Source organism: Pleurodeles waltl, chromosome 5 (assembly GCF_031143425.1).
Source record: "Pleurodeles waltl isolate 20211129_DDA chromosome 5, aPleWal1.hap1.20221129, whole genome shotgun sequence".
NCBI classification, from domain to species: domain Eukaryota; kingdom Metazoa; phylum Chordata; class Amphibia; order Caudata; family Salamandridae; genus Pleurodeles; species Pleurodeles waltl.
In genome coordinates, this window is record NC_090444.1 from 578,667,278 (window position 1) to 578,693,638 (window position 26,361).

Genomic DNA, 26,361 nt, shown 5'->3' on the forward strand with positions numbered 1-26,361 from the left:
CTTGCACACTTGGTTCAGCGTAACATTGCATTTTGACATATTTCCAGGTATAGTAGTTTTAGTATGACTGGGAATGCTCCAAACTCCATTGATGGATCCTTGCTCTACAAATGGAACACCTCGCCAATGCAAGGTAACGTAAGATGGTGCTTTTAGGAAAATCCTACGCAAAGCCCCAGAAATGTGATTTGCGTGGCTTTGTAAATCACAAATAACATTTTGCGCCATGGTTGCACCATAAAACGTGGTGCATCCATGACGCAAAATGTTAGCATATCTGCCCCTAAATCCCAAGGTAAAATCTTTGACAAGGCAGACTTTTTTTGGATTATCCAACCTGTGCTCCATCATGGTCAGCCTCTAATGGCATGAAAGTCCCTGTTGAATTTAATGACACTTTACAGTTTCTAGCCTCTTTTTTGCATTTAAAAACACATATCTTCATATTTTTATTTCCTTTGTTCTATTTTATTTGTCTAACTGTCTTTTTGCTCATTAAATATTTCTCTATTTTTCTAAATTAGTTTGGGGATTTTGCAGTGGTCTTTAAAATTGTTGACTGCTTGCAATTAACACAAACTTCCCTGAAGATTGCTTACTGTTCCTCCTGCTTGTACCAGGAGTACAGCAGAGATTCACTCGGAATTGTGGTTTGATTTAACCATATTGTGTTGTAAAAGTAGCACAACTTTGGTAATTCACTTCAGTATCATTTCCTTCTTAAACATCCAGTTGTTCCACCTAACATATTTTCAACAATTGATTCTTCTTTGTGGATTCTTACTTTCGTATTCCTCTGTCTATATAGTTTTCTGAAACTTTATATGATTTTCAAAGACTATGATTCTTTCACAGTCCTATTACTAGTACATTAGTCAAATCACTTAGCATCTTATTTGCTTGCTCCCTAACTTTCCTGGTCTGTAAAAGTATATCTATTAGAACATGCTACTGTCCCCATACTGTCCCACTATATCCTAAGAGTGGTTTGTGACAGGGATATATGGTGGAGTGCAAAGGTCTGGTGATGAAACCAACCAGTCACAGCGTCAAGCTGACGTCTGCTGTTAGATGAACATTTATAATACACTGGAGTAATTGAACCGCAGATTTAAAGATTATGGCTTGAATTCTTATCATCCTTTCAAACACAATCAGTAGACAACAACATTTACAGGTAGTACAAAATCCATTTGGCAGGCTTATTGCAGGTGCCCTTTGGTGGGACCTATCACCCCACTGTCATTCACCTCCATTGTGTAGAGATCAAATACTTTAATGCATTCAAATACTTTCTTGTAATCTAAAATATATTATACAAAAGCAGCCCTCTGTTTAACTAGAAAATTACTTTTCTTGGGTTTTCTGTTATCCCCTTGAGTAGCTGTCTCTCCACCTTCGTTTCAAGAATCTGTAAAAAGAACAATATTATTTCGTCCTCACTCACAGACTGTGGAACCTGCCCACTCATTACCAGTAGATGCATGGTCTACTACACTTTAGACACCCTGTTATACCAGCTGTTCCCGAATCCCAAAGCACTCCCTACTCTTTCATTGAAAGTTATAGTTCAAATATATTACATTTAAATCTTGACTATTGAAGCCTTCATTGTTTCTTTAAATGGATACCTGAGTCCTACTGTTAACCTGGATTTCAACCATTCTTGTAAGATAAAATGTCCATGTACCCATGAGAGCGTACCAGGAATGTGTGTGTGTATGTGTCTGTGTGCGCACACACATGGATTACTGTGTATTTGTGTGTCTGGGGGCATGTTAGAACTGAGGGCTTCTATGATAGATAGATTGTTGGTGCAAGAACCATAACTGATAACATTGCTGATCCTGCCGCAGGAAAATAGTTTTAGTTTGTTATTGTTTCATTGTTTGATAATTATAACATTTCTTAGCTCACAGTTATTTTAATGGTAGTCCATCTGATCTAGGCATTAATATGCTAAGCTAATTATTCCACATTACAAAAACTAGACTCCAAAACTCTTGAAAACTACAATGAATTGCTACTGAATTTGTTTTTATTTGTGCTTATTTTTAGGGGCTTAGATGCACTCAGTAAGAAAGGAAAGTCAACAAACGTAGATCTGCCAATAGAATCTGTTAGCCTGAGTCTGCAGGATCTGATTGGATACTTTCATCCTCCTGATGAACATTTGGAGCATGAAGACAAACAGAACAGGCTACGGGCACTGAAGAACCGACAGAATCTCTTCCAAGAAGAGGTATTTGTTTTTTACTTTCCTTTTCTATTAATCAAAGCAAATCAGTTAAGATGAAATGTTATGCTAGATGTGGACTATCAAGCTTGACTTCTTACATATCATTAAAAACTCAATGGTATGACCAGTTAATTTTTTTCCAGGTGAGTGAGTATTTGCAAGAATGTTTCATTAATATTTTTGGTTACTTTAATTTACGATGAGTTTAGGACATTATATTGCACACTAAAGAATGCACCCCTCTAGGGAATGTTTGTACTCGGGCATAATTGGTTGTGGAGAGAACAAGACAGGAGTGCTTATATACAGATTTGGCTTTTGTTTTTTGAATTTTGCAATGAGTCTTCAAGTGATAGATAGATACTGCAAATGTGTTCCAAAGAAGTCCCAGAGTAAAGGGTCTGCGTCCACTCTTTGTGGCGCGCATATGTGGGATGTTGCATTTTATTGGTTTAATATTGTTGGGTGACTGAGAACATGTAATGATGGAAGATGCAAAGGAATTTAAAGTGGATTTGACCCTGTGTCAGTAGCCATGAAGGGCTTTGGCTGCTGAAAATTTATCCTGTTTTCTTAAACCTAGATCAACTTTAATCTCTGCATTTGGAGCCAGTTTCAAGTTATGTGGGAACACACACCTATAGAGAGTTGGTATGACCTAGTCTAGAGAGAATAACTGAGCCCACAATTGAATTCCTATGGGTAGGGTGTTGGATGGGTAGTCTTCTTAAGTGACAAGAGGAGGAAGTTGATTTTACAAGCACTTGAATTTGCTTTAGTTTTCTAGGATAGAATGGTAAGTATACAATAGAACTCCAAGATTACGCTCCTTATCTTTAGCTAGTGTAATAACCTGGTCCAATACAGGAGGCTTGGAAGAATGTTTCTAGGTTATTTTAGTTGCTGGTTTCTGTATCAGCCTCTTGATATCAGTAAGACATTGTTTTAAAAGACCAAATCCTTCTCCACAGGCATCCATGTCCACCAAGATTTAGTTGTCTCCCATACAGTTTTGATATGTCAAACCTGTGATCTGGATGATGTTAGGAAAAAGGGAGATGTAAATGTAAAAAATAGGACACAACTGGGAGCCTTGTGGAGCCCTACAGTCGATGGACAGAAGTGTTTATTTGAAAGGATCCAAATTTGGTGGTGGTTCATACCACTTATGTTCCTGTTTTTCATTGCCCACCACCACCACAGAGGTTATCCTTCTCAGAAGGTTAGACTATTCAACTGAGTCAAAGGCTACGAATAAGCCCAACCAAACAATAGTGGCCAAGTGCCCTTGCGCTTCAATTTTCTGGATGTTGTAAGTAACATCTAGCCATCTCTGTCCCATAAAGAGACTGGGAGCCAATTTGACATGTGCCCAATTTTTAATGGTTGCTAAAGATGCTTCTAGAGTTGTGATGGCATTAATCCCTCCAGTAACCTGCTGGTATTTAGACAAACTATTGAGTTCAAAATATAGGAAGACAAATGAATTGGGAAACAAATATTGTGATTCAAAAATATCGTTGTGAAGAATTTAGTTTTTTGGGTAAGTAATATTGTTTATCTGAATATCATTGTATTTACTATTGTTTTCATGAATACATTTGTAAAAAATATTGGCCCCCATTTTATCATAAGTAGTACATACCGCCTACCGCTGTGGTGACGGCCGCCAACATACTGCCACTGCGGCTACCATCCGTCTGCCATATTATGAGCACTGCCTGACTTCCGCCACAATAAGGGCGGAAATCTGGCTGTACTCATGGTGGTGGACAGTGGTAAGCTGGTGTTGCTACCACCAGCACTGCCATGCCAGTAGAATGCCGGCATCCGTATTAAGACCAGTAATACGGTGTGGCAGTGTTCTGCTAGCGGGCGCTGCTGGCGGTAGCGGCTCCCCTTCCCGTTTCCTGCCGGAAGACCTCATTGACCAAGGTAAGTCGGGCTTCCGACAGGAGAGTGGGTGGGAGGTTGGCGGCTGTTGTGTGTGTGTGTCTGAGTGTGTGTGTGAATGTGTCTGTGTGTTGTTTGCATGGGTGTATGCGTGCGAGTTAATGCGTATAAGAATGGAGACGTGAGTGCGTGTTTGCATGTCAGTGTGATTTTGTGTAAGAATGTGTGTGAGCATGTCTAGAAGTATGCGTGAATGAATGCGTGTATGTCAGTGTCTGAATGAATGCATGTATATCAGTGTAAGTGAATGGGTGTATGCCTGCTCCGTGTGGGCGTGTGTGTGCATGTAAGTGGAAAGGGGGGTTGTGGGGTGAGGGGTGCTGTGACTGTAGTGGGGGTGGGGAGAGGGGGTGATGTGTGCGTGTGTGGCTGTGGGGGGGGGCAGTTGTGTGGTGTGTATGTGTATGGGGCAGTGGGTGGATCGGAGGGGGGCAGGGGTGAGTTTGGATGGAGGGGGGTTGGGGGGCCTCAGATGAGAGTTGGGGGGTGGGACAGCCACCTACTGGTGACAGGGAAGAAATTCCCTGTCACCGGTAGGGTCTACCACCATGGTTTTCATGGCGTTGCTAACTTCACAAAAACCATGTTGGTAGGCCGGCTCATAATGCCATGGGCGGTACTATGCCGGCCGCCAGCTGAGGATAGGCTTCTCCGGCCTGGGGGCTCATGTGGAGAAGTGACGTGTTGGCTACAGCCAACCCGCCAGTCTCATACTGTGGTGGTATGTAACGCCAGCATGTTGGCGTCATACCGCCACGTTATTCCTGGCAGTCAAAAGACTGCCAGTGACATAATGAGGGCGATTGTGTCTTAATTATTTTAGTGCGTTTTAGCTATGATATTAATTTAATGTATTACTATCGTTTATATAATTGTTGTTAATCTTTGAAAATATAGTTTGTAATTTTAAGTCATTTAGATGTTTTTTAATTGTTAATAGTGAGTTATAGTGTTGTAGTGGGTTGTTGGTTTTGTAGGGGGATAGAATGGGAAGTTAATAATGATTAATAAATGAGCAATTAATTACTTATCTATAATTACTTATTTAACTGCTTATTGATAATTTAAGTTGTTTAATGCTGATTTATTCTAGTTATATTTAAGGTGTGGGCTGCAGGGTTTGTAGGGGGACAGGGTGGGAAGTTTGAGTAATAATTATTTAACAATTAATTATTAATTTTTCATAAATTATGTTAATTGCTAAATATTGATTATTCTTAGTTGTATTTTAGGATCTGGCTGCTGGGTTTGTAGGGGTGTAGGGTGAGAAGTTAATAAAGTAATTATAAATTAACAGTTAGTTATTAACTAACAGTTCAATGTATGATTAATAATAATGTAAATTGTTTAATACTGATTTATTTTATTTATATTTTAGGTGTGGCTCCTGGGTTTGTAGGGGTATAGGGTAGGAAGTTGATTAAGTAATACTTAACCATCAATTATTAATTGTTAACGTACTCTTTAATTGAATTTTTGTTTATTTCATGTAGTTAATATTTATTGCAGTTACATTTTAGGTGGGGGCTGCTGGTTTGTAGGGATATAGAGTGGGAAGTTAGTTAAGTAATAACTAATTTACAATTGCTAACTGTTCATTAATTATTTCATATTATTTAGGTAAATTGTTTAATACAGATTTATTTTAGTTATATTTTAGGGGTGGGCTGCTGGGCTAGTAGGCATAGAGAGTGGGAAACTAACCAAGCAATTATTAATTAACAATTAAATGGTAATTATTTATTAATTTTCATTTTTAATTTACTATTAATAATGTGAATTGTTTAAAACTGGTTTATTTCATTTATATTTTATGTGTGGGCTCCTGTGGTTTTACGGCTAAAGGGTTGGAAAATTAATTAAGTAATAATTAACAATTATTAATTGTTCATTCACTATTACATTGTTTTGTATTTATGTAAATTATTTAATACTGTATTATATTAGTTACAATTTAGTTGTGGGCTTCTGGGTTTGTAGAGGCATAGGCAGGGTAGTTAATTGAGTAACAAGTAATTTGCACTTATTTGTTAATTGTTAAATAATTATTTAATTGATTATTATTTATATAAATTGTTTAAGGCTGTTCTATTTTAGTTATATTTTAGGTGTGCGGTGCTGGGTATAAGGTGTGAAGTTACATAAAAATAAATGTATTTTTTAAAAAAATTATTTGTTACTTGATTGCTGATATATGTAAAATAATTAGGTTATTAACAATTGTGTGATTGTTCTACTGTTTAATTAGGTTTTTGTACGAAGTTTAGTCTTTATGTGTATATTACACATGCACTATTAAATGTTGTGTTTTCCTTTTTTGGATGAGTTGGTTGGGAAGAAAATTAATAGTTTTTTATAATAATTGATTTTTACTTGTCATTTATTAATTGGAAATTATTGGTAATTAATTATGTACATTTTGTAGAAATTTATAATTTTGCTAATCATTTTAATTTATTTTATGGTAAGTGTTTATGAAAGTCTGTTTGTGCTATAATATTTGTTATTTGAATTGTGTTTTATATATTAATTGAATTTACATTTATTACTAATGATTTTATCTTGTTACATGCAATTAGATTTTTTCCATTTCCTTTTCCTTTATATATTTAATTGTTTAAATTTTTCTAAATAAATATATGTATTTATATATATAGTATATATATATATATATATATGTATATGTATATGTATATATATATATATATATATATATATATATATATATATATATATATACATATATATATGTATATATATCCAAAGGAACAAAATAAATATTACTTGCACACTCAGGATTCAAGGAAAGTGAAGGTCATATTTAATCAAAACACAATGCGTTTCGGCAGCAACAACAGCAGCCTTGGTCACGTGATATTCACCACCAATCCACCATTACTAAATACTATTCATTCATAAACATAGAAATGAGACAAAAAAAGCAGATAACAGATAACTAGGAATGGAGAGCATCAAATCACAACCCCATTAAATATACATTAATACTATAAATAGTAACTAGTAAAATCAGTGCCATTATAAAAAACTATCATACTGCAAAAGATATGTAAATATTGGGGTACGTTATCATAATTAAGGCAGAGGAAGGAAAAGTTATAACTTAATAGTGCTAGTAATCCACCGGACTATATTTATCCTAATAGAATATCTCAATTTTAAGCCCAGAAGTGAACTAAAACCACATGATGTAAAGAATTTCTTCTGAATACTAAGTGAACAATCCTGACCGCAATAACTTCAATATTCATTCCCTTTGATTTGTAAATTTCGGTTACAGTTAATATTAATGGGACAGACCAACTATATCAATAAGTATATAAAAATGTTTTTTTTCCATTTTCTTATCTGTAAATCTGCACTGAAAACACCCAATAACGTGTACTATAGAGAAAGCAATGGCAAGTAGAAGTCAGCATATTTTCCATCCGACCCATTAAATCTGGAAAAATATATAAATAAATAAATTTAATCAATTGGCCACATATCTCCAAATCTAATCAACTACTAAGAAACACAGTATCATAAAAATACTTTATACACATACTAAAATCTCCTATTTACATAATCTATTAATTTACAGTAATTTCAAAATCTTTCAAATTCATTGGTAACGACTATAAGATACCCTATCTGGAATGCTCCTTAGTTCTCAAATAGATGGGTATTCAATTCTTCCCCAATATTCAATCTTCAATTGGTAACCACTATTGAATACCCTATTAGAATTATTCCTTAATAGTCATATAAATGGGTATTCAATTCTTATATATATATATATATATATATATATATATATATATATATATATATATATATCAGGGATTTTATAGTTAGGTTCACATTTTACTCACACAAAACCATAGAAATTCAGCAGTTGTAGTTATGGTCATCCCACATAACTATAACATTTGCCCTAAGGTAACTGTAAGTCGCACCCCAGCCAGGCACAGTTATTTCATCAATACTTTTACTGCAAATGTTACATTTATATTATCATTGATGCTATAAAATTTTTCATGAGTGATGTAATATCTGGGGTAATTAGCAGTGCACTGCAAAGGTGCGAGTTATTGTTACCTTAGGGCACGCGGCCTCCCCCTTTCCAGCTAATTTGGGCCCTGGGGACCCTATCCCCCGGGGTCCAGCAACTTCTACCTGGGTGTTCTGACCCTACCCAGGGCATCCAGTGTGCAATGATGGGGACTGTGGGGGAAGCCTGTATGCCCCAGCAGTCCCTGCCAGCTCCCTGTCTCCTGTGGGAGTCTGCATTGCTCCCACACAGAGGGAGCTGCAAGAAATGCAGCTCTTTGCGTGCAAGAGCAATCCTTTCATCTATTTCCCTGCCCGCATGATGACAGACAGGGAAACAAATGTTCCTGTGACAATAGGTTCAGTAGTCCTGTTGTATGCCCAGGATAATGATGAGAGTGGTCTCCAGATTAAAAATTCAGTATCAGCAATGAATTCACCTTTTGGAACTGGAAACAGGAATGGAGAGACTGAGCACTACTGTGCCTACCATGACCCCTATGAATTCATTTGATTCAAACCAGACATATGATCAAGTAGGTCCACTGATTGATGTGATGGAGGGATCTGTCACAACTCCTGCCAAGCAAAAGCAAACTGCTATCTCCTGACGGTGGGCACCTGGGGAGAAAGAAGAAGCCAGCTCTAGGTGGTGGTGGTCCCCAGGGCCATTAATGGCTCTATGAGGCGGGCCGTGTGGCCACCCTCCATTAATTTGCACAGGTGGGCCCTGGGGAGGTGGTGGTCCCTGGGGCAATAAATAAGGCCCAGGAGAAGAGGCATACGGCCCCCCTCCAACTTTTATAGGCCCCGGGGAGGTGGTGGTCCTCACGGCCTGGTGGGTCTGTGCAATTTAGAAAGGAGGTGGCCCCCGGGGCTTCAAACAGGCCCAGGAGCACATGGGGGGGGCGCTCGGCCCCCCTCCACCATAGTAATAAAGCCCTGGGGAGTTAGTGGTCCCCCTCCATTTAAAATAATAATAATGGCGAATGGCCTTGGGACCTGGCCCACCCAGGGGCTCTACTGAACAAATGCGGGAGACCACGCTTGTTTGTTTTGTTTTAAAAAAAACTTTTACCGGATATGCTGATACTCTGCGTATTTCACCAACATTTAAAAAAAATATTATTTTTTTGCCCAGCGGTGTTCCCTTGGGGACCCCAGCACCTGAGCTAAGGTGTCAAATATTCCTAGCTTGCCCCTTTTTCTTTTTGTAACTTTTTTTGGGGACTCAGCTCAGTGCAAGTCCCAAAATGGCTGCCAACACTTCCTAGTTGAAGTGTTGGCAGCCAGTCAGATCTCACCATGAGATCTCTGGTATCCATGGGGCCTCCACGTCCTTACATGGAGACATTTCTTTTTCCTTTAATAACTCTCACTTTTTGCGCCTTTTCCCCCGCGCTCTATCCCTGCCACTGCTTCCCCTGCAGCCCCCCCCCCCCCTTCCTGCAAAGTACTTTCCTGCCCTTCCGACTCCCAGCTGATGGATACTCCCATTTCTCTCCCCTTCTTAATGGCCGCCACTGCATAGTGAGAGGACGACTCCGCTGACCTCTTGGTCCACGTCTGCGCGTTCCCCTCTGCGCAGCTCCTCCTGCTGCTGATCGAACTGAGAGCCTATCTGAATCTCAGTTCGAAGCCCACCTCCACCCACAGGCACTCGCCTGCGCCTCATCCCTGGTGGGTTAGTGGCCATCTGTACCTGTCTGTGTGTGTGTCTTTGCTTTCTGTCATCTTTTTTTCTGTCTCATTTTTCTCGTTTTTCTCCACTTCTTTGTGCCTTTTCTTTCTCTTTCCCACTTTTTGCACCTTTTTTCCCATGCTCCAACACTGCCACTGCACCCCCTGCGCCCCCACCCCCCTCCCTGCAAAGCGCTTTCCTGCCCTCCCATCTCCCAGCTGACTGGACCCTCCCAACTCCATCCCCTTCTTAATGGCAGTCGCTGCACAGTGAGAGGGTGACTCCTCTGACCTCCTGGTCAGCGTCTGCATGCTCCCCTCTGCATGGCTCCATCTGCTGCTACCGATCGAACTGAGAGCCTGTCTGACTCTCAGTTCGAGGCCCACCTCAACCCGTAGGCACCCACCTGTGCCTCATCCCTGGTGGCCTAGTTTCCATCTGTACCTTTCTGTGTGTGTCTCTTTGCTTTCTGTCATCTTTATTCCTGTCTCCTTTTTCTCCATTTTTCCCACCTTCTTGTGCCTTTTTCTCCTCTTTCCCAATTTTTGTGACTTTTTTTCCCTTTGTGGTCTGATCCTGCCCATGCTGACACCTCTGCCCCTGCAGCCCACCCCCCCTACAAAGCGATTTCCCGCCCTCCCGCCTCACAGCTGACCTGACCCGACCCTCCCTCCCTTTCTTAATCGCGGCTGCTGTGCGGTCGTGCAGCGGGTGTGTGCAGCGGGCATGCTGCTGGCACCTAAAGGTGCGCCAAATTCAAGCCCATATGCGCCCCTCCGTGCCTGGACCGCACACAGTGACATGGACCCTGGTTCCCGCACCATCCACTGGTACGACCCCAGGGCTATGTATGCCCTCAACCCTGGAACAACCTCAGCCTGCCACCATTAGGATCCAAGGAACACCCATGGACCTTTCTCCTGATGCTCCTGCTTCCTCACCTGCCACCGCACGCCGCACTGCACTGCCAACCGACTAGACGGACACCTCAACTGCTTACTAATCAACACCCAGTCCCTCGCCAAACATGCAAGTCTGGGACCTCCTCGACTCGACTGCCCCTGATGTTGCCTTCCTCACCAAAATCTGGATCACTCCCACCTCACCGCCGGACATCGCGATGGCTACAAAATCATCCACAAAGACAGAATGAATGTACCAGGAGGAGGCATCGCCATAGTCTACAGGAACACTTGCCACCTCTCAACCACCATCGAGACACCAAACCAGCTAACCACCACAGAACACTTAGACTTCCAAATCCAGATCAACCCAAACACCTCCCTTCGTGGGATGCTGACCTACAGATCACCCAGCCAATGGCCCTAGTTCAGCTAAACCTTAATCGACCTCATCGACCCCCCCATGCACTCGCCTCCACCAACTACATCCTACTCAGCGACCTCAACTTCTACCTTGAAAACCGCAACGACCCCAACACCGCATCCCTCCTGGACAAACTTGCCACCCTTAGTCTCAAGCAATTTGTCAACCTCCCCACCCATTCAGTAGGCCACAGACTCGACCCCATCTTTTTGGCTGGAAACAACATCACCATCTCACACACCTCTGAAAACCATTGGACCAACCACCTATGCAACCACTTCACCTTTATGAAGACCACTGCATACCATCATGCCCACCACCCCCACCCCCAAGGCAGAAACTGGAGCAAAGTCACCAAACCCAGCTCACCAGTGCCCACAGCCACTCCCCTCCACTGGACGCCACAACCGCAAACGACTCAGCACACAACCTGCACCAGTGGATTACAGAATGCGCCAACACCATAACCCCTCTCAGAAAACACACCAGAAACCAGCACTTTAGGAAACCAAACTGGTTCCCAACAGAACTCCAAGAATCTAAATGCAACTGCAGACGACTGGAATGAAAACGGAGGAACAGCAAAGCAACCGCAGATAGCACAGCATACAAAGCTGCAGTCACCACGCACCACCAGCGCATCAGAGCCGCCAAGAAAGCTGCCATTCAGGAATGTATCAGCACCAATCCACACAACAGCAAGGAGCTTTTCACCATAGTCAAGGAATTCACAAACCCCCAATCAGACACCACAGACATCCTCACCTCCCAAGACCTTTGCAACAACCTCACCACCCTTTTTTTACTGGAAAATTCAGGGCATATATGAAGGATTCAAGAACGAAACCCCATCCCCACCGCCCACCAGCATCACCAAAGACCCTATGCCGCAGACCCTGAACCTCTGGACCCCTATATCCACAGAAGACACCCAGAAACTCATGAACTCATCCATTCAGGGGCACCCTCAGACCCGTGCCCACATCACATCTTCAACCTGACCAGAGCCACCATCGCACCAGAGCTCTGCCAGACTATCAACTGCTCCATGGGAAACCCCACCTTCCCATCCAACTGTAAACATGTAGAAATCAACCCACTCCTAAAGAACCCTCCGCCAACCGAAAGGAGATGAAAAACTACAGACTCATCTCGCTGCTCCCCTTCCGAGCCAAGGTAACAGAAAAGGCCATTATAGGCCATTAACATGCAACTGATTGATTTTTTTTAATCAGACCACATTCTGGACCCCTCACAATCTGGATTCAGGAGCAACCACAGCACTGAGACAGCCCTACTCGCAGCCACAGATGCATCCACACCATACTGGACCATGGAGACATGGCCGCCCTCATTCTCCTCTACCTCTCCGCTGCATTCAACACAGTCTCCCACTTCACCCTCTGCACCAGACTCCAGGATGATGGATATCCATGGTACAGCACTGGAATGGGTTAGATCCTTCCTGATTAGAAGAACCCAGAGTGTCAGACTCCCACTGTACACTCCAGCGCCCAAAGAAACATGCTGCAGAGTACCCCAGGGATCCTCACTAAGCCTGACCCTCTTCAACATCTACATGGCCCGCTCACTAAGATCATCAGACAGAATGGACTAAACATCGTCTCCTATACCGACGACACCCAGCTAATCCTCTTCCTGACTGACGTCCCATCAACAGCCACAAGACATTTCCACAACGGTATGAGAGCAGTCGCCGCCTGGATGGAAGCCAGTTGTCTCAGGCTCAACTCCGACAAGACAGAAGTCCTTGTTCTCAGCTCCACCCCCTCTGCCTGGGAGGACTCCTGGTTTCCAGCCCCCTTAAGAATCGCCCCCACTGACCATGCATGCAACCTGGCCACCATCCTGGACTCAACGCTCCCCATGACACCTCAAGCGAATGCCGTCTCTTCTGCCTGCTTCCACCCCTTGTGGATCCTTCAAAAGATCTTCAAGTGGTTCCCCAGTAAGACTAGAAGGACGGTCACCCACGCCTTGGTCAGCAGAAACATTAGACTACGACAACGCACTCTACGCCGGCATCACAAATAAGCTACAATCAAGACTACAGAGAGTCCAGAATGCAGCAGCCAGACTCACCCTGGACATCCCCCGACACAGCCACATCTCCACCCACCTCAGAGACCTCCACTGGTTCCTCGCCAACAAACGCATCACCTTCAAGCTATTGACTCACACCTAGAAGGCACTTCACAAGATCGGACCAGACTACCTGAACCACCGCCTGACCTTCTAGACCCCCGCCAGGCAGCTCTGATCCTCCCATCTCACCCTCACTGACATCCCCAGAATCAAGAAAAGCACAGCTGGAGGAAAATCCTTCTCATACCTCGCAGCCTGGACATGGAATACATTCCCTCTCAACCTCAGACAGGCCACATCACTGAAGCAATTCAGGAAGAAACTCAAGACCTGGCTTTTCAAATGATCAGCATGTCCACTACAGCGTCCTGATACCCCAGGGGTGATAAGCTGTGATTTACAAGTATTGATTGATTGATAACTCCAAAACTACTTAACAGATTTACACCAAATAACAAGAAGCACTATCTGTGCACCAGGATGTAGCTTCCAAATTTGGTGTAATTCTATTCAGCAGTTAGGGCTGTAATCTTTCTAAAGACCCCATGGTAAAATGCATGGGGAAAATGTGTTTTGAGGCCCCACCTTTTCTCGGACCTCACTTGACAAATCATCCCGAAACTTTCAAGACAGCAGCTGAAGTGAGTGGCAAACTAGTTTTGAAAATGTAGCAAGGATTCGACAGATGGCACCAAAGTCATTGGCAAAACAAAAAACATTTTCCCTATGGAAACTAGATCCTAATTATAACTACCTACTGCCCTAAGCCTCCTCCTCACAAAACTCCCTGGCCAAGGGGGCAGCAGTGTGCGTGTGGTCATGAAAACTGCAAATTCCTCTGCAAGAAAAAACGTGCACTCCCACTGCTGGTTTTTAACGATTTATTAACAATCACCACGGAAAGTGACAGGTGCATGCATAGCAGCACCCGAAGCGTTTCGGCAATCGATTAGCGTGTTTGTCCTAGCCGTGGAATTTGAGATCATAAATATATATATATATATACATACACACATATGTATATATATATATATTTATATATATATAGATATATATACACACACATGCATTTATATGTATCTATTTAATGTTAATTAATGGCGTTACGTTTATATGTTTATATTAAGAGTTTAATATTTTTTCTAAATTCATATTGTTATTCATATATGTAATGCATTTGAAGTGAAGTACGTTCCATACTGTTGCTGAGAATGGAGTCGGAATTGTAAGTTTGACCCCTCCAAAGTCCAACACTTTCCCTACTTTTGAGGCTGACTGGAGTTGGAATAGTAAATCTAACCCCTCCAAAATCCAACACTTTCCCTACTGTTGTGCTGCCTGGAGTAGGAATAGAAAATGTAACCCCACCAAAGTCCAACACTTCCACTTCTGTTGCTCTGTTTGGAGCTGCTATTGTAAACATAACCCCTCCATGGTGTAATGCTTTCCATACTGTTGCTCATGCTGGAGTGGAAATAGTAAATATAACCCCTCCGAAGTATAACCCTCTCCCTCCTGCTGCGCAGACAACAGTAGGAATAGTCAATTTAACCCCTCCAAAGTATCACGCTTTCCCTACCTTTGCAGAAACTGCAGTGGGAATAGTATATTTAATACTTCCAGATTCCAATACTATACATAGTATTGGTTAAATATGTTTTATAATATTTTTCTTTTAATATTTGATATATTATTTTATGTTATGTTTCATTTTTCAATGTTTATTGTATTTTAGTAAATGTGTTTTTGTGGTTTTAACCTTTTTGTATCTTTTATTGGCTAAATTAATTTACATATGTTGGATTGTTTTTCCATAGACAGGCCATTTTTTGGTTTGCTAATAACTTTAGCGCTATTTGACAAATCTTCACGATACTTTCCAGAAGAAAAGCAATTCACTATATCTCTGTCCTAGAAAGTTTTGGGGTGATCTCTCAAGCAGGGGCAGAGACAAAAGGGTGATCCAAGAAGCAAACTTCCCCTTGCATTGTCCATAATCTTATTTAGGCTACAGCACAAACACAAATATTTGTACATGTGGACTGTTATGTCAGCAAGAGGGTAGTGAGAGTTTTCCGGGAGCGCCAGTTCAAAAACATAGGGGGTCATTACAACCTTGGCGGTCTTTTCACAAGACCGCCGAGGGACTGCCGTGCTGAAGACCGCCAGTGGTGGCGGTTTTCCACTCGGCGTATTATGACTGTTGGGAGCTCTATGTCGTTTTTCCGACGGAGAGCCGCCAACAGCCATAGTGACGGGCGGCGGCCACCGCCATGCCAACAGAACACCGCTCAGCGAATCACGTCCTGTGATTCTGTGCGGCGGTGTTCTGTTGGTGTGGTGTCGGCGGAGCTGCCCCCATGTCTCCCATCCCCTCCCGGAGGATCGACGGAACAGGTAAGTCGATCGTCCGTCAGGGGAGGGGGGTGGGGGTTTGTTGTGTGTTGTGTGGGTGCATGGGGGTGTGCGTGGGTGTATGTAGAGGGTGAGTGCTTTTATGCTTGCGGGGGTGGTGCGTGTTTTGGGAATGAGTGCGTGTATGTCTGTAGGTATGTCTGTGTGGATGTGCGCGTGTATGTTTGAATGTGGGTGTGCGTGTCGGACTGTGTGTGTGGATGTTGGCATGTGTGTCGGTGTGTGCGTGTATGTGTGTTGGTGGTGCCTGCATGCATGTCGGGTGTGTATGTGTAAGGTAATGGCAGGGGTTGGAGTGGGGAGGGAGGTCCTGCCTCCTTTGGGGGGTGGCAGGGGTGGTGGGGGGTGTAGCGGAGGGAGTCGGGTGGGGGAGACCCCTATCAGTGGCAGGGAAGGAATTCCCTGGCAATGATAGTGCTTACCGCCATGGATTTCATGGCAGTTCCTACCGCTGGAAATCCACGGTGGTAAGCCGGGTCAAAATACCGGCGGCGGTATTGTCATGGCTGCTGGGCTGGAGACCCAGGTCTCCAGCCCAGCGGGCGGAACGGAGAAGCGGCGTTACCGCCATGGTCATAATTCCCAAAAAAAGACCGCCGGCCTGTTGGCAGTCTTACCGCTGCTTTAACACCGTCCGCCAGGGTTGTAATGACCTCCATAGTGTTCTGATTGACCCAGGGAGATTTTTTCCTCATTAACTAATTCACTCTGATTGGCTGCCAGCAGCATGAGAAAAATGTTTCTGGCAGCCATTAGACGACTTGGGGAATTAGTACCCTGTCCCGAACTTTAAGAAAAAATTATGTAAAGAAGTACTCCTAGGCCCATGGGGGAACCCAGAGGGACCCCCACCGAGTGACAAAATAAAAGAAAAATCAGCGTTTTTTGCCACAGTCATGCAAGACTCATTGCATGATCCATGGGATCAGAGCAAAGCCGCACAGCCACCCTCCCTGAGCCTATAATGGCCCAGGTGACCTTATCACCCGAGGCTGGCTCACTTGCTGTGCCCGGTGGAGCCCACGTCCAGGACACAGTGGTTGCCCTGTCCACACTGGTATGGGTAGGGAAACATGGTTGCTTCTTTTTAGCGGAGGCATTGTTAAATCTTCCACCACATGGAAGCATATACTAAATCTGCTTCTAACTGCAGGGAAACAGAACAGCATATTGCTCGTGCTCAGAGGTAGAAGCATAAATAGTTGCTCCTTCAGGACCAATGCTGGCTCCCACCCGATGTGGGAGCCGGCTAGGGTCTGCATGGGCTCTGGGGCTCCCTCCGCAGTCCCCCACGTGTGCTTGCCCGGTGCCCTGGGTGGGCACCATGCAACCACCTATTTAAAATGCAGGCCCTGGGGATGGAGTCCCTGGGGCCAAAATAGGCTTGGGGGGAGGGGGTTGCACAGCCCCTCTCCACTTTTAAAAAAGGGTGGCCCTGAGGAGTGGGTATCTGGGCCTGGTATGGCTGAAGGAGGGGGGCTGGGGATGCCCTCCCCTTTTTAAAAATAAAATACGTCCCCGGGGGGATGGGATCCCTGGGGCCTATGGAGGTTCAGGGAGGGGAGCTGCACCCCCCCACTCCTCTTTTAAACAATGCATGTCCCCCAGGTATGGGGTCCCCAAGGCTATTATAGGCTCTGCTGTGTGGTCTCTCTCCTCCTTTAAATAAGGCATGGCCCCGGGGGCTGGGGTCCAAAGGGCCTGTGAAGGCTTGGGGACCTTTTTTATGGCATTTGGCCCTGGAGGATGGGGTTCCCAGGGCCCAGGAAGGTTCAATGAGGGAAGGCGCCATGGGCCTCTCCTATTTCTTATTGTTTTTGGCCTCAGAGTATGGGGTTCCCAGGGATCATTAGGGCTCAGGGGTAGGGGTCATATTGAACAGGTTCTGGGTTCAAGGTGGTGTGGTTGGAGCCTACTGTCCCTGAGGCTCTAGTCAGGAGGCCAGACAACTAGCCCTTGGAGTCACTCTGGAGTCATAGTTTCAACAGATGCAGGTCTGGTCCTTCTCTCCCAGGTAAGAGGGCAGCAGGCAGCAGTTGTTCAGAGCAGCAGTCCAGCAGAGTGGCAGTCCTTACATCAGCTTAGCAGTCCTTTTTCCTGACAGAGTATCCACAGGCCCAGAGGTGTACTGAAGAGTTGGTGTCTGGGGTCTAATACTTATATCTGAAGTATGAGAAGCTTCTAGAGTTTTCCCTTTGAATTCCCCAGGCATCTTGCCTTCCCTGTCCTGGCTCCAAACTAACTATCCTGGCAGTGATGACCCATTCAGATACACCTCAGCTCTCTATTGTGTGTGGCTGTCTCGAAGGACTACATAAACCCCAATGGTCAACTACACCCAGTTATGTGACCCAATACATATAAGTCATTATTGCTACCATAGGTTTCTGGAGACATTTACAAATGAAACAGATCACAAAAAGCCATCAACAGCATTAATAGGACCATAATTCATGGTTACTTGCAAGGTAACCTCTATATTATACACGAAAGACCATCGATTCACTACTAATTGCTCTTATTTATTTTCTTATTAAAATTAGTTTTTGTCACTAGTCAATGACAATACCTTATTACCAGCAAGTTGTTGTTGTCAAATGACTGATAGATGCCTCTACTCTAAATATGTGAGGCAAAAAAGTGCACAGCTGCTAATGTATGTTTTTTTTGTGCCACACCACAATCCTTCTGATACCAGAGCACAGAGATTGTGTTCCTGCCCCAATGACAATCCTTCCACACAAACCTTGAAATAAAATTGAAGCTATTCATCAAAACTTCTCTGGCAGGCCAGTTTTTCTATATCAAACAACCCAGGAAGAGTTAGAAAAATACAAAATATTTATTTGAAAAGGGAAAGGGCTAAAGAACGAACAATTGATGGAAGGACTCTAAAGGACTGTAAAAAAAGATAGCTGACAAGTATTGCTAAGGACCTTAAAAGAAGGAGGTAGCTGGTAAGTGGCCCCATTCCAAATGTGACATGTTCAGCCTGTTTTGATTTCCTAGCTAACAGCATACTGCATTATGGGACATGTAGTTTATTTATAAATGTTGGCCGTAGGCCAGCACTGAAACTGCTGCATGTCTTTTGTCCAATTTATACAATCTGCCTGTTTTGAGGCATTGTACCATTAATACACCAAGCAATGCTGATAGGTTATTTTCCTTTGTTAATGCAATAAAGTGTGGTTGGGTGTGTTACCAGTTAAGCAAGGAATAGCACAAAATATATTTTTTCATCAAAGTAAAGGAAAGAGGGAATTAAAGTAAATTTTTGCCTGCCAGGCACAGTGCTGTCATCAGTGATTTCAGTTCATTTGCCATCAGTAATATTATCAATGATGTCACAGAACATGTCATAAGTGTTGTACTATATGAGGTCATAAGCAGTGCATGGTGAGGGCATGAGTGATAGTTAATTGAAATAACTATAACTGTTGAATTTTCGTTTTTGTTTTAATTTAGAGTGCTATGTTTGAACTGACATTTTCACCTAATTATATAGCTGCTTTAAAATTCGTTTTTATGAATTTCTGAGTTTTTTTTAAGGCAAAGTAAGATAATATTACCATACCTAACTATAATGTAACTTTAACCTTTGTTGTTTCAGTGAATTTGTAGGACCTTTTAGCGTAAAGTGATACTTTATTAGCATTCCTAAGGCCAACCACCCTCTGCAAATGACCTTCCACAGTGTGTGACATAGGATGGGTCACAGGGCCTGGCCTTAGTCCAAGCCCTGTGTCCAACCCCCACACCCACACCTCCCCCACATGGGCAACCATACTCCCGCACGCAACCTTTGCTTGTTTACAGCAACCCACCACAGACATGCAGGTCTCACTATTTTTTAAAATGTTTCTGATCCCACAAGACTCTCATGGGATGCAGTGCTGGCCTAGCATGCCTGTTAGATTCCAGGGGGCTGTGTTGGCTCCCGCAGAACACCAATGGGATGGCAGAAATACCAACATTGTTTACAAAAAATTGACTCCGTGGAACTCTCCCCACCAATAGAATCCAGGGGATCAGAGTAACCTTACCTTACCTGAAGTGGAAAATGGTGTTTATCCCATCCCGAGATCTCCTAGAGAATAAATGGGAGGTGGGCTGATTCATCTTTTTCTGTAGACTTCATCCATTCCCAACTTAAGTTTCTATTTACACATATTTGTGATCATCTTCTTGTAATCCTAAAAGAAATTTTGCAAACAGCATTCACTCTGGTGTTGTCAGGATCCTACGATCCTGCCAAGGTGAGGCACTACTTGTAGACTTTCTGTGAGTCTGCTTTTGTCATGATTTTTTTATTTTAACCTGTGCTGAGCTTCAAAACGTATTCACAGACCTTTCTCTTAGAAGTCAAATCCACTCCACATTCAATACCAGGGTTTACTTACCAACTCCCAATGCTTTATGGCACTTGTAAGCCTTAGCCGAGTATGTGAGCTAAAGAGGAGCTTTTTAGTGAATGTATTATACTTTGAACTCTGTGTCACCACTTCCAGCATGCCCATGCAACCCCTTGCATGATACCCTGCCATATTCCAAAACACGATCCAATCTATATTCCACTTTAGAGTTTTGTTCTGACCACCAGTTGATTTCCGGAACTTCAGTGCACTCCTTTAGACAGATAGCTGGAGGAGGAACTTTAACTGCAGTCACCTGTACTGCGCTGCGCCTAGCTCACACATCTTTTAGGTTTCAATTTCCCCATCTAACTGTGATCTAGAGGAGGGATTTACGACAGGCCTCTCCATTTAGACTCAATGATTCGACTGGAGTTACTAAGAGCGCCTGTTTTTTTCCAGTTGATAGCACTACGGAACCTTTGAAATCTGGAGAGGAGTCCTGATTCCTGCTCCTGATTTTGTAGTGTCCTGCTTTCTAGTGGCTGCCCTGTGCAGCATTGTGCTTTTCGTGTTTTCATTGTTTAACAGTCTCACCTATCTTTCTGCATATCCTTACTAGCCTGATACCCTGATTTCTGTGTTTTCCTTACTGAGCTTCTAACCACGATCAGGGCCCTCTTAAACATAGTAAAAAAGATTAAAAATGCAGGATGAACACCTAAGACTTGTACTTTACACAGGGCTCTACTAGAAGTAAACCTCAGTGTGCTTGATAGAAGGCACTGCCTCACAAATATAATGAGTCAGATGTAATTAATTAGTGTACATTAATTGAGACATAAAGGAAATTCAGTTCTAGTGCACATATTGCATACAGGAAATGTAGACTATTTCAGGAGCAGTAAGCATTCTTAGCATCTAAGATTTTTATGGCAGCTCTAGAGATAAAGAAAGGAAATAAAACAAGGAAGAGTTACAGAGTATCCGGTAATGATGTTTACATATACTTTTCTAAAAGTAATTAATCTAGCATGGAAAACAGCTATAAAGCTTATTCAGTAATTTAATGCAATGATTTAAAAAATACTTCATGTTTTATTAGATTTTTTCAAAATAATCAGAATTTTTAAATTGTTAGTCCCTTGCATGCTTAGTTGAGTGTATAGGTGTATTACATTATGTTTGTAGGTGATATTATTGTAGCATTAGCAGAGCCAAAAAGGTAGCAGCGTCAAAGGCAGCATAAGTCAACAAGTGATAGCAGTGGTAGCTGGTTATTGGATTGTTACTGCAATCGTTACGTAATGTTCTTTTAAGAGATGTATCTTCAACATTAATTATTTTCAAATGCATCTACTTTGTAGGGTATGATCAACCTTGTCCTGGAATGTATTGATCGCCTCCACGTCTACAGTAGTGCAGCACACTTTGCAGATGCAGCCGGAAAGGAGGCAGGAGAGGCTTGGAAATCTATTCTGAACTCTCTGTACGAATTACTAGGTAAGATATATGAGCAAGAACTTGTCTTTACAGGATTTGGTGGGGCCAAGGTTATTTACCAAATCTTCGCATTCACACAGATTTTGATTAATGTTTTATACTTTTATTTATGAATCACGTAATGTAGAGCACACACTTGGTCCAAGAGGGTGTTAAAAGCTGTGTAATATATGAGCATGTAATAAACTGTGGCAAAAATAAGGACACTCTTGAATGTATTTAGACATGATAGTGCACTGGTGATTAAATTACAGTTAGATGATAAATATGTATATATGTAAATACGTAATAAATAGATTCAATATTTTTTTGCATGTCAAAGAAAGTAGACTATTTTAAAAGTAATTGCACAAACAGTGTTTTAGAAGTCTTCAAATATGCGTGATTAGGAAGTGCTGGAGCTTTTTTTGGAAGATTGGGAAAAAAGGAATGGTTCAGATTTTTGTAGGCAATGAGTTCCATTACATGGGAGCATTGCTGAAAAATGGCCTAGCAAGAGGGTTCTTTTCTAAAAAGTGGATAGCCAGTGTTAAGGTTGTGCTGGTAGGCTGCAAGAACTACACAAGAATTTGAGTGTCAAGGCAGGTAATAGAACGTTTGAGTTTCAAAGGAGGCTGTTTTGAAAGAATGTCAGAATTGAAAGGGTAGACATTTGAGGGTTTTTTGGGTAGGGGTGATGTGATCATGCTTCTTTGAATTTGTCAAGAACCGCTCTGCATCTTGCAACTCTGCTTTTAGAGGACCATTTGACATTTTGGAAGGGGTGTTAAGAGTGTACTACACATTCCAAATGAGTTATTAGTGAGAGGTAAGAATTTTGTTTTCAAGGTGGTCTTTCTTGGCTGCTTCCATATAATATTTTAGGATGTTTATTAGCTCATGTGATTCAGTCTTCAGATATATGTGAGTGTCATGAAAATATTTGTGGAGTGGTAACCTGAGATCTGTAAATAGTTCACCAAAGGGCTTTACACAGAGATACACGGAGATTAAGGAAGATGGAAACCTGAATGGAGCCTTGAGGAATGCCAAAGTACATGTGATACCTATGTATCACTTTTTAATAGTAGTGTGCTGTCTTTGTTTTGAAACTTTTCTAAAGTGTACAAAGCATGTCAGTTCTGATTTGGTGGGTATACATTTAAGGGTCTTGACAATAAAATGTAATCTCTAAATAATTAAGTGGTTAGTTCTTCCTTGTGGTTTTAGATCACTCTTGTTAGGATTTTACAGTTGGACATTTCCTTTTTTATAAAAGCTGGCCTGTACATATGAAGACTTATTCTTTCTATAATGCACAATTTCAGGATGAATCTTCCACTTCCTTTTCTCTATCAATCTATTGGATAGTCATTTTAGAACATTCACTGCCTAGAGGTCACTATTTATGTTTGGGACCTGGAAACAACAAGCAAGTACAAGGAAAGAAAACATGTTGGGCTAGTTGGAAAGTGTCATAATCAATCTTAATAATCTAAATAATGAGCCTCATTAAAGAACTCCTCAAACAACGAGATGTTGACATAACCTGTGATTTTCTTGAGCCGCAAAGGACTGTGGTCATTGACATGCTCCAGCCTTAAAAATCTTTATTTTAGTACACTGTCCCAATCTTCAATGGAGTAGCTTATCTGCCCGGTACCCTGTCTGCCAAACTCTAAATAAGGCCCAAACACCAACAGGAAGGATCATAACGGTATTTGTAACTGATAGGAGTGAAAAAAAGTGACTTATCAGGTGGCAGGGTTCACTCAAAAAGAGCTAGCAGGGCACAGGAAGTAATTACTGACACCAAGAAATGGGAAAGAGGATGGAGGCTAACAAAAAGCAACTGCTTGAACGAGTGATATAATACACTGACTGTCCAGGACGTCAAAAAGAAGTGAACTTTGTCCAAGGTAAATGGCCCTAGGAGAACTGTGGAAGAAGAAGAAATTAGTCATTAAAAAGGAGGAAAATCAGTGTCCTGCTAAGCACAACACATATTTCGCTATAACAATCCCATAAATAGGATCCATGCAGTCAGAAGTCTGCATTCTCATTATATGGATTTAAACAAAAAAAACACCCATGTGAAATCTATAGTCTGAAACATGTATCATGAATATTCAGTGCTCTTTTATACCCACTTCATTCAAAAGCAAACATTATTCCTCCCTAAAGGCATAATAGATACACTCACAGTTTAAACCAATTACATTATAATTTTCTTTTCTTTTAATTAGGGTTAGTGATCCTATACATCAACATATTGGTTGTCGTCTGACACAGAGCTGTTCACTTCAGAAGGCTTAAGTGTTTGCCTTTGCAACTTTTACAATTGGGCCTGATTTACAAAGAGGCTGCTTGCAGCACAGTGTTTTGCATTGTGCAAGAAGCAAACTCACCTTTGTGCAGTGAATAATTCACACATTTTCCACTATAAAAAGAGGCCCTATGAAGTGGGGTGCACTTCGCCCACCTTATTAATATTAATGGCTCCGTAACTAGCCGTGCACCTCATTGCACTCATTAGAAAACAATGGTACATAATTCAAATTCACTGTGGGGCCAGCTTTACAACCCCTAACCATCAAAGGGGTCTTCATCTCAGTACTATAAAAGTGGCACGATGTGAAAGGACCAGGAGGGTTGGAGCAGACAGTGGTCCATGGGACTGCTCCTGGTATCTGCCACCTGCACATGCTGAGCAGAAGTTGTCAGCAATATACAGGGAGTGCAGAATTATTAGGCAAGTTGTATTTTTGAGGATTAATTTTATTATTGAACAACAACCATGTTCTCAATGAACCCAAAAAACTCATTAATATCAAAGCTGAATATTTTTGGAAGTAGTTTTTAGTTTGCTTTTAGTTTTAGCTATGTTAGGGGGATATCTGTGTGTGCAGGTGACTATCACTGTGCATAATTATTAGGCAACTTAACAAAAAAAAATATATACCCATTTCAATTATTTATTATTACCAGTGAAACCAATATAACATCTCAACATTCACAAATATACATTTCTGACATTCAAAAACAAAACAAAAACAAATCAGTGACCAATATAGCCACCTTTCTTTGCAAGGACACTCAAAAGCCTGCCATCCATGGATTCTGTCAGTGTTTTGATCTGTTCACCATCAACATTGCGTGCAGCAGCAACCACAGCCTCCCAGACACTGTTCAGAGAGGTGTACTGTTTTCCCTCCTTGTAAATCTCACATTTGATGATGGACCACAGGTTCTCAATGGGGTTCAGATCAGGTGAACAAGGAGGCCATGTCATTAGATTTCCTTCTTTTATACCCTTTCTTGCCAGCCACGCTGTGGAGTACTTGGACGCGTGTGATGGAGCATTGTCCTGCATGAAAATCATGTTTTTCTTGAAGGATGCAGACTTCTTCCTGTAGCACTGCTTGAAGAAGGTGTCTTCCAGGAACTGGCAGTAGGACTGGGAGTTGAGCTTGACTCCATCCTCAACCCGAAAAGGCCCCACAAGCTCATCTTTGATGATACCAGCCCAAACCAGTACTCCACCTCCACCTTGCTGGCGTCTGAGTCGGACTGGAGCTCTCTGCCCTTTACCAATCCAGCCACGGGCCCATCCATCTGGCCCATCAAGACTCACTCTCATTTCATCAGTCCATAAAACCTTAGAAAAATCAGTCTTGAGATATTTCTTGGCCCAGTCTTGACGTTTCAGCTTGTGTGTCTTGTTCAGTGGTGGTCGTCTTTCAGCCTTTCTTACCTTGGCCATGTCTCTGAGTATTGCACACCTTGTGCTTTTGGGCACTCCAGTGATGTTGCAGCTCTGAAATATGGCCAAACTGGTGGCAAGTGGCATCGTGGCAGCTGCACGCTTGACTTTTCTCAGTTCATGGGCAGTTATTTTGCGCCTTGGTTTTTCCACACGCTTCTTGCGACCCTGTTGACTATTTTGAATGAAACGCTTGATTGTTCGATGATCACGCTTCAGAAGCTTTGCAGTTTTAAGAGTGCTGCATCCCTCTGCAAGATATCTCACTATTTTTGACTTTTCTGAGCCTGTCAAGTCCTTCTTTTGACCCATTTTGCCAAAGGAAAGGAAGTTGCCTAATAATTATGCACACCTGATATAGGGTGTTGATGTCATTAGACCACACCCCTTCTCATTACAGAGATGCACATCACCTAATATGCTTAATTGGTAGTAGGCTTTCGAGCCTATACAGCTTGGAGTAAGACAACATGCATAAAGAGGATGATGTGGTCAAAATACTAATTTGCCTAATAATTCTGCACTCCCTGTAGTGCTAAAATTTAAGAAAGTGGCTTATTTGTTTGATGGATGGTAGTCCACCACAAGTAATAATGTCTCTATTTCTTTTAGGTCCAATAAAGGTTTCAGTCATTTACAACTGAGCTCAAGCCCTGGTAGCTGTGGCAAACAGCAGACATGCTTAACTTAAGAAAATATTTAAAGCATTTAGAAGTCCTAAAATAGTTAAAAAGTCAAACACACAACACAATAAATATCCAAGTCATTAAAATAGAGAATATGTTAGTGAAAAAAATACCACCACAACAAAAAAATTCCAATAAAGTGTAACCGGAGATATACATTTTGAAAGTTTTAATTTAAAAAAGTGCCAAAAAGCGTTAAGCGCCTGTCATGGCCACAGGACCTTGACACAATTTTAGGATGACCACAATGGAATGGGGTCAGATATAGATGTAAGTCTGAGGTTTTAACTTCTGACTTTGTTTCT

The 26,361-nt window shown here is 42.2% G+C and overlaps 1 protein-coding gene across 1 annotated transcript in view; it reads left to right on the forward strand.

Moving 5' to 3' along the window:
- Positions 1-26,361, forward strand: part of RYR2 (ryanodine receptor 2) — a 2,714,825-nt gene that overhangs the window by 938,519 nt on the left and 1,749,945 nt on the right. Inside the window, exons 14-15 of the mRNA XM_069234403.1 lie at positions 2,059-2,242; positions 21,493-21,628. Of these exons, the coding sequence (XP_069090504.1) occupies positions 2,059-2,242; positions 21,493-21,628 (320 nt within the window). The remainder of the gene's footprint in view (positions 1-2,058; positions 2,243-21,492; positions 21,629-26,361) is intronic.